Here is a 9,285-nt window from a genome sequence, read left to right as displayed (position 1 = left end):
AAATAAATAAAATAAAATAAATAATTTCCAAGAAAAACAAATAAATTGAAATTGCAAAAGAATAGACATAGAGAAAACAGGTCCAGATGATCAGTATCCAGTATGAAAGACTGGAATGAATGGAAACAAGTAAAATAATTATAAAAAAAGTATATGGACTTACTGCGGTGTGGTGGTTAAGGCAGGCAGATCTCACAGGGCCAGCCACCAAGGTAGAAAGATGTTATAAATGAACGCAAGACAGAAATTTGAGTCCTGGAATCACTGGCTTATAAACACACCAGGCACAAGTCATGTGTGCCCAAAATCCAGAAAGAAGGAGAGGGTATTATGAGGAACCGTTCCCCAGGTAGGGTTTTCACTGTCTCTCTTTCTGGCAAGCACACATATCCTCTGGCAAAATTTTAGAAGATGTGTAGATGGGCCAGCAGGTGGGATGGTGGTTAAGATGCTATACTCCCACATAGTCAGTTGTGGTTTGAGTCCCAGACCTGGTGGCTTCCTTTATCACTTTCTCTATCTCTCTCTGGCAGGCGGACATACACTATAGCAAACTTTAAAAATAATAATATTAAATAAGTTAAATAAATAATGTTTGTAAAAATGTATGAGGATTAGCAGGTGGCGTGGTGGTTAAGGCACTGGACTCCCACACAGCTGACGGCTGTTCAAGATGTTCAAGTCCTAGACCATGCAGCTTGGAAATCATACCAGGCAAGAATGCACAAGTGCCCAAAATTCTGAGAGGAAAATGAAAGGGATTGCAGTGTTGTCCTCCCCCACGAGGGTGTGATTTCTAACTTATCCTCTCTCTCTCTTTCTCTGATGAGTGCAAATAATGATATAGTAATATACATTTGTGAGGCTTGGCGTGATAGACCCCACAGAGTGACTCATGTTATTGTGCGATTACATTTTTTTACGCCTTAATTCTGCTCTTTCAGGATGTTTTTATAAACTAAACTGGCTGCATTTGGACTTCTTTTCATTTTGTGCTTCTTTTCCCTTTCCATTTTCGTACTAGAAAGTGACTTCAGTGATGATTTTAGTGATGATTTCGTAGAAACTAGGCGAAGGCGGTCAAGGAGGAACCAGAAAAGGCAAATTAACTATAAAGAAGATTCAGAAAGTGATGGTTCCCAGAAAAGTATACGTCGTGGTAAAGAAATAAGACGAGTTCACAAACGCAGACTTTCCAGCTCAGAGAGTGAAGGTAAGGAAGAGATCCCCTATGCAGAAATCTGGACAAGGTAGAAACAGACGTTATGAATGAACGCGAGACAGAAATTCTGTGCCTTGTCTAAAACAGTCGTGTAAACCATAGCGTCTCTGAGGAAAATCCATTGTTTTGTACCTGCTCATGAATTGTAACTTAAATAAATGCTAATTGGTAAGATGCTACTTTTTAAGATCCTCATTACAATAATTCTTCATGGAAACAGAAAATTAGGATTTGACCATGATTTACTCTGTTCCTTCCTTTTCCCCATGTAATACATGTTCTTCCTATGCCCTGCCTAGCGGGAAACTCCAAACTAAAGTGCCCACCGTGTCTCCGCCTAGATGGTGAGCTTCAGTTGAGAACTATTTATTGCTGAAGAGCTTTAGCTATGTCCATTCCAGAAGCATAAGAGAAATTCTAAAATAGGAAAATGTGTTGTCAACTCTGCCTTTGTGTAGTATTCTAGAGCATTTTCTGTGTTTTTTTTTAAATGACCCAATTCTTACTTTCTCACCTTTTTTTATATACTTTATTCAAAATTGTTTAGTATGTGATTTGAAGATTGCTTGCTTTCATTGATTAAACATTAAATGAGTTAAATTTGAGGGACCAGCAGTTAGCATAATGGCTATGTTGCTGGACTCCCACGTAGTCGACCATGGTTCGAGTCCCGGACCCGGTGGCTTAAACTCACGCTGGGCACGTGTGCGTGCGTTCCCAAGATCCCGAGAGGAGAATGGAGGAGAAGGGATTGCGGCGTGGCCATCTCCCCGGGGGGTGATTTCTCGTTTTCTATCTCTCTGTCTCTCTCTGTCTGGCGAGCGCACGTGCCCTATAGCAAAAAACCTCTTCAAAAAAAAAAATGAGTTAAATTTGAGCCTCAGCCAAGAGAGAAAGAAGGGAAAATTGTTTGATACAGAAAGCTAACACTGGGAGGTGAACATTTTTTTCAGTGGTATTTATAGTCATACGTCATAAAGACAATCAACTGCATTACTTCAGTCATTAAATATGAGTATTTAGTGAACTAGGCCTATTCTAAGCACTGGGAATATAACAAAATAGCCCAAAATGAACTTGTACCTTCAGGGAACTCTTATTTTAGTTGAGGGGAGAGAGAGACAATACACAATAAATGGGGCCAACAGATGGCACGAGGGTTAAGGGAGCTGCATCCCACATGGCTGGCTGTGCTGTCTGAGTTCCAGGCCCAGTGGTTTGGAAAACGTGCTGGGCACATGACCATGTGTGTTGAAAATCCCAAGAGGAGAATGGAGGAGAAGGGATTGCCGTGTGTCCATCCTCCCTGATGGGGGTATTTTTTTTTTTTTTTGAGAGGTTTTCACTATAGGGCATGTACGCTTGCCAGACAGAGAGAGACATAGAGACAGAAAGCAAGAAATCACCCCCCAGAGGGGTTGGTCACGCCACAATCCCTTCGCTTCCATTCTCCTCTCGGGATCTTGGGCACGTACGCACACGTGCCCGGCGTGAGTTTTAAGCCACCGGGTCCGGGACATGAACTGCAGTAGACTACGTGGGAGTTCAGCGACATAGCCATTACGCTAACTGCTGGTTCCCTGAGGGGTGATTTCTTACATTCTCTGTCTATCTCTTTCTCCCCCCCTCTCTTCCCAGCAAATGCACACACCCTATACTAAATGTATATAATATATTGATCTAGTAGATGAATATAAATGCTGTGGAGAGCAACTACAGGGTGAAAGGGGGTTGAGAGAGTAGCTGGGATTTCAGGGAGTGTGCTAAAAGAAGCCCTCGCTAGGGAGACAGCATTTAGGTGAAGACCTGAAAGAAGCATTGACTGCGCATCATTTCCATGTCTAAGAAATGTACAGGGGATGGGACAGCAAACGTCACAGCCTTGACACAGGTTTACACTTGGCATATTCAAGGAACAGAAGAGAGTCCAGGGTTGTGGCAGAAGAATGAAGAGGTGAGAGAATAGCAGCATGGATGATACAGAGATCAGTCAGGGCCGGAGTGTGTAGAGCCGCAGTCAGCACACTATAGCCCATCTGTTTGTAGGAGTAAGCTTTATACAGATCATTTTATTGGAAGACACTGCTTCAGTCTCCTCTTGGGGTTTTGGGCATTCACACACACCTACCTAGCGGTTTTTAAGCCACCAGGTCCAGGCTTTGAACCATGCAGGAGACCATATGGGATCCAGTGCCTTAACCTCCAGGCTACCTGTTGGTCTGTTGTAGCTGCATTATTTCTTTTTTTTTTTTTTTAAGAGTTTTTTGCTACAGGGCACGTGCGCTTGCCAGACAGACAGAGAGAGACAGAGAGACAGGAAGTGAGAAATCACCCCCCAGGGGGGATGGCCACGCCACAATCCCTTCTCCTTCATTCTCCTCTTGGGATCTTGGGCACACACGCATTCACGCCTGGCGTGAGTTTTAAGCCACCGGTTCCGGGATGCAAACCGCAGTTGACCACATGGGAGTCCAGCGATATAGCCATTACGTTAACTCCTGGTCCCTAGCTGCATTATTTCTCAGGAGTTGTGGCAGAGACTTTAAAGTCTGCTCTGTGCAGAAATAATTTGCTAGCCTATAATGAAGAGCAGTAATGTCCCGTTGAACCCTCTGTAGTCATGGACGTGTTCTGATCAGTACAGTAGCCAGTAACGTTTATGTGAGAAATCACCCCTCAGGGAGGATGGCCACATTGCAGTCCCTTCTCCAGTCTCCTTTGGAATTTTGGGCACACACACACATTTGCCTGGCATGAGTTTAAAGCACCAGGTCTGGGACTCGAACCATGGTCACCTACGTGGGAGTCCAGCAATATAATTATTATACCATCTGCTGCTCCCGCAACTGAATTTTTAATTTTCCTAGAGGGTTTGTTTGCTCAACCAGGAGAGACAGAAAGGGAGGGAGGGAAAATGAGAAACCACTTCCCACATGGAATGGTCACACTGCAATCCTTCCTCCTCCAGTTTTCTTTTTGAGATTTTGGACACGCACACACATGTACCTGACATGTTTCCCAAGCTGCCACTCCAGAATTCAAACAATGCAGTTGGCCATGTGGCATCCAGCCATCCCAATTACCACACCACCAGCTATCCCTTAATTTAATTTAAAATAGGTGAACCAGATGTCAAAGCATAGCCAACCATGGGATGGCATACTAAGCACATGTGCAGTTGTGCCCCAATTCACAACAGGCTGGAGAAATATGAAGGCCTTGTATCATGACCGTGGTGAAGCACCCACCACCCATTGGTGGGTGCTTTCATCCCCTTTCTCTCTGCCTGTGTCTCTGTCTGGGAAAGTTTTTAAAGATTTCAGATAATCACATGTGACTAGGGTCTTCCCTACTGGATAGCACAGAGTAGACCACGGTACACTTTAGATTTTATTCTGTGAGATGGGAGACAATCAGAATTTCAACCAAAGCAGTATTATGGTCTCACTTGTATTTTAATTGCCATAGTATTGGGTTGTTGGGAAAGTCGTGACGAATTTCTCTACACAAAAATGCATCATGACTTTTCCAACAACCTAATAGATGTGTTATGCTTGGATTGGATTGTGCAAGGGCAGAGGGATGAAGGCTAGTTGGGAAATTACTGAAATAGTCCGAGTAGGAGTTAATGGCCGGTGACTGGGGGCAGTCACGGTGAGAGGGTGGAAAGCAGTCTAGTTACACACATGTCCTAAAGGTAGACCCATGGGATTTACCATTGAGTCGAACATGAGAAAGCAAGGAATCAGGGATGGCTGAGTGTTCAAAACAGTAGAGTGCCCAAAACTGGATGGCAAAGACTGTGGTGCCGCATGTTTGAGGGGACAGTTTGGGAACTCAGTTTTGGACACATTAGGTTTAAAGTGTCTGTTAGATAGCTAACCACAGATGTTAAACAGATGATTTGATATATGGGTCTAGAATTTAGAAAAGAAATATGAGCATTATCTGCATACAGATGTATGCAAAGCCACAAGATGGGTGAGACGTAAGGATGAACAAAAGAGAAGGCATTTAAGGACTACCGAGGGCACTTATAACATGAGATGAGAGTGGCATGGTGTTTCCGATGTGCAGAGTTGGCCCAGTTTTAATATTATCAATATGTTTGCCTGATTTCCTAATTTGAGTTGTAGTGGGAAGACATTTCTAAGTTTATGACCAACCTATTTCATTTAATTTGAGGACTGTCAGATTTCATCCCCAGGCGATGTGCTGTTTTCTAAAGTAGTGGCTAAGTGTGCCCAATGAGTCAAGTTGGACATCGTCACGATACTGAGGAGGCAGAGAAAGCAGGCCAGTTAGGGAAAGGAAGCATTTTGGTGCAAGACAGTCTGGAAATGGGACATGGGTAAATACGGGGAGAAAAGTAAAATCCCTTACATCTATTTATGGTTGATCGTGCCAATGGCTTAAATGTGCTGTTTATTCTAGAGAGCTATCTGTCCAAGAACTCTGAGGATGATGAACTAACTAAGGAGTCAAAGCGGTCAGCTCGAAAGCGTGGCCGGAGCACCGATGAGTATTCAGAAGTAGATGAGGAAGAGGAAGAGGAAGGCAAACCGTCCCGGAAACGGCTACACCGGATTGAGACTGATGAGGAGAGTTGTGACAATTCTCATGGAGATGCAGACCAGCATGCCCAGGACAGTCAGCCCAGGGTCCTGCCCTCGGAGCAAGAGAGCACCAAGAAGCCGTACCGGATAGAAAGCGATGAGGAGGACTTTGACAATGTAGGCAAAGTGGGGAGCCCATTGGACTATAGCTTAGTGGACTTGCCTTCCACCAATGGGCAGAGTCCTGGCAAAGCCATTGAGAACTTGATTGGTAAGCCAGCGGAGAAGCCTCAGACCCCCAGGGACAGCAGCACCGCCAGCGCGAGCCTGGCCCCCAATGGGACAAGTGGGGCCCAGGAGGCAGGGGCGCCAGAAGAGGAGGAAGACGAGCTTTTGAGAGTGACTGACCTTGTCGATTATGTCTGTAACAGTGAACAGTTATAAGAATTTTTTTCCATTTTTATGCTAATTTATTCCACGGTAGCTCTCACACCAGCGGGCCAGTTATTAAAAGCTGTTTAATTTTTCCTAGAAAACTCCACTACAGAATGACTTTTTAGAAGAATAATTTCAACAAACCCTGAAGTCTTTCTGTGAAGTGACCAGTTTTGAACTTTGAAGATAAATAATTGCTGTAAATTCCTTTTGATTTTTGTTTTTCCAAGTTCATGGTCCTTGGTAATTTCATTCATGGAAAAAAATCTTATTATAATAACAACAAAAGATTTGTATATTTTTGACTTTATATTTCCTGAGCTCTCCTGACTTTGTGCAAATGGGTGGATAAGAATGCATTCCGAATCTGTGAGGGCCCAAAACAGAATTTAGGGGTGAAAGCACTTGTGCTTTGGCTTTTTCGTATTAAATATATATTATATTTAAACATTCATGGCATAGAAGATGATTAACAGACTGTTTAAAAGTTCAGGTCTGTATTGTTGCAGTTTGGAATTGTAGATAACATCATACGTAAGTCATTTAGTAACAGCCTTCGTGAAATCAACTTGTTTACTCTTGGAGATAACCACACTTAATAAAGAAGAGACCATGAAGGTACCATCGTAAAAAACTTTAACCTAAGTTTCTGTTAGAGTGAAATTTCTTGTTTAAAAAAAAAAAAACAAAAACAAAATCATCTGAAAAGCATTCATATAGTAAAATGTATAAATGACGCTTTGACAACCAGATTGTGCTAGCAACATATTTTTCGAAATAGCTTTATGCAGTGGTGATACAGTGGCCTCCAATATGCCTGATGGAACATTATTAGTGAAATGAGTGCGGTCTTCTCAAGGCCCAGGTGGACTAAACTTTGCCATCATGTAACTCTTGTCTTCTGGCCACTTGATGTTGAAGTATCTGAAATACCATTTTGAAAGAAATACATGTATAACACGTGAAGAGATGCTAGGCTGACAGCGGTATTTTAGCACATTTGAAAATGGGGAAGGGATTTTCAGGTGAATTTTAACTGGTCTATTCTTGCCCTGAGTATCTACTTCAAATTGAAGTCTACAAACAAAGCAGTTCCTTTGGGAGGTTTTTAGTTTGAGTTTTAGCATGTATGTGTGTGTATATATGTATGTGTGTGTGTGTGTGTGCGTGTGTGTTGGAATTTCCTATCTGCCTGAATATATTAGCAGGGTCCGAATGTAGTTTTGGCCTTTGGCTGTTAGACTTATATTCAAAATCATTAATGGTCACACAACCAACGTAGAGTTGAACGAGAACTGCCTATACACTTAATAGGCATGACATCATTTCAGACATCTCAATACTTTACAGAAAGGGGAGCCCTTTGTTCCGAGAAAAAGGGGTTTGTGACTAACTCATTATCTAACATTGTGATTGACACTAAAATACGAACTTTGTCTTATTTAGTTTCTGTTACAGCTGTAAAATTTCAGGCAGAGCCATAACATTGTACAGAGTCTAGCACTTGTGATTAAACCTTTCGTGTCAAATTCTGAAACCTTCAACCATTACTTCTGTGAATCTTTTCGCCCTGGGGTTTAGGTTTTTCTGTTTCAGTGTTGTGTCTGTTGCCGGCAATGGGCACACCAATATCTGCTGCTGGCCCAAGGAACTTCATTCATTTTTCTTGCCCAGTTAAGCATTATATGTGCTAGTCAGTGTATAGTAAAGCACTTCTTTTTTTTTTTAATGATTATTAAAAGCTGGCATTAGACTTACATTATAAATACCTCTCTAGAAACTTTATATTCCTACTTTTCCTTCCTCAACAGATGTTGCCCAAAACTTTATCTTTTGGCCTTGAAAATTTATAGCTGTTTTCAGTTAATATTGGTTCTTTTGTTTGTTTTGTTGGTTTTACTTTAGTTCTGTAGTACCTGCCCATTAAGATTTTTGCTTTGATTCTAGCAGTGTATATGTATCTGTATAAAAAATAAAATAATGAAGGCAGCCTAAACACAGGATGCACCAGTAGCGTGTGGTTGCAAACAAGTTGTGATTTTTATTTTGAGACAATGTTCCACTGGAAGGGAGGGAAGGGCTTCTATTCACAGACAGTAAAGTGAGGCTGTGGAAAGAGCATTCATGTACGGAGCCTCCTTTCTAGCTTGCTTTATTTTATTTATTTACAAATCTGCTAAGAATTTTAACTTTATAGAAATCTAAAACAGGCAATGGAAGGATTCCTACTAGTGCAAGGTAAGTGGTTTGAAAGTACAGGTGGCTTTTCCTATACGCTCTCCTACCATCTTGGTCCTGAAGCCAGAAAAAGCCACTGTCACATGAAAGAAAACTCTTCCATGTGCCCTGCCTATACCTCTGGACACATCAGCTCCTGCTTCACTTACTGATTTTACTCTTCAGTTAAGCTAGTGATCAGAAGTAATATTAAGTGAGTAGATTAGCAGGACGTCTCACAGGAAACAAGGATTTCTTTTCATGCTTCTGCCGAAGGTCAATTTTATCATAGTAGAGACTGAGTTTTGCAGTTAGTGAATGTCCCACTGACATGGGTTATGATACCACTTGTCTGTCTGATATTTACCCAGCTTGAGTGTTTGTCAACTTGATGGTGAATATATCCCTTTTCACCTTACATTCAGTTAACTGTGGTTCATCTGCCACAGTGTAATCCAAGCAGCAGGTGATGATTATGCAGATCTTGATTACAGGAAGACTACATTTTGAACAGTTCTAAACCAATTCTGCTGCTTGGTGTTTACATTCATCTCTCAAAGAATCTTTGTTCACTGAAATATAATCACTCTTTAAATACTCTGAACACATTTTTTAAAAGGTGTTGGGAAAAAAAAATAATGTTTTCTATCCAAAGACATAATGCAGCCATTAGAAACTGGAGATCTCGAGTATGAGAAAGCCGTCTTCTAGAGTGAGGCCATCTTGGATCTTTATTAGAGTACTCACCATGGATTTAGGTTCATAGGAGCTGTTATATATAATGGAGCCCTTTAATCATTTAAGCTCCTTTGTGAAAAAAAGTTGTACTCTAAAAGAATATATTATATATATATA

General features: G+C 41.6%; 1 protein-coding gene across 1 annotated transcript in view; it reads left to right on the top strand.

The window, feature by feature from the left end:
• The window catches only part of RSF1 (remodeling and spacing factor 1), a 90,398-nt gene extending 81,143 nt beyond the window's left edge, over positions 1 to 9,255 (top strand). The window contains exons 14-15 of the mRNA XM_014593008.2: positions 1,025 to 1,213; positions 5,657 to 9,255. Of these exons, the coding sequence (XP_014448494.1) occupies positions 1,025 to 1,213; positions 5,657 to 6,222 (755 nt within the window). The 3' untranslated portion in view covers positions 6,223 to 9,255. The remainder of the gene's footprint in view (positions 1 to 1,024; positions 1,214 to 5,656) is intronic.
• The last annotated feature ends 30 nt before the right edge of the window (positions 9,256 to 9,285 follow it).

This window comes from Tupaia chinensis, unplaced genomic scaffold, assembly GCF_000334495.1.
Source record: "Tupaia chinensis unplaced genomic scaffold, TupChi_1.0 Scaffold139431_1, whole genome shotgun sequence".
NCBI classification, from domain to species: domain Eukaryota; kingdom Metazoa; phylum Chordata; class Mammalia; order Scandentia; family Tupaiidae; genus Tupaia; species Tupaia belangeri.
The sequence above is the reverse complement of the archived record's forward strand: the minus strand, read 5'-3'. Positions and strand labels throughout refer to the sequence as shown.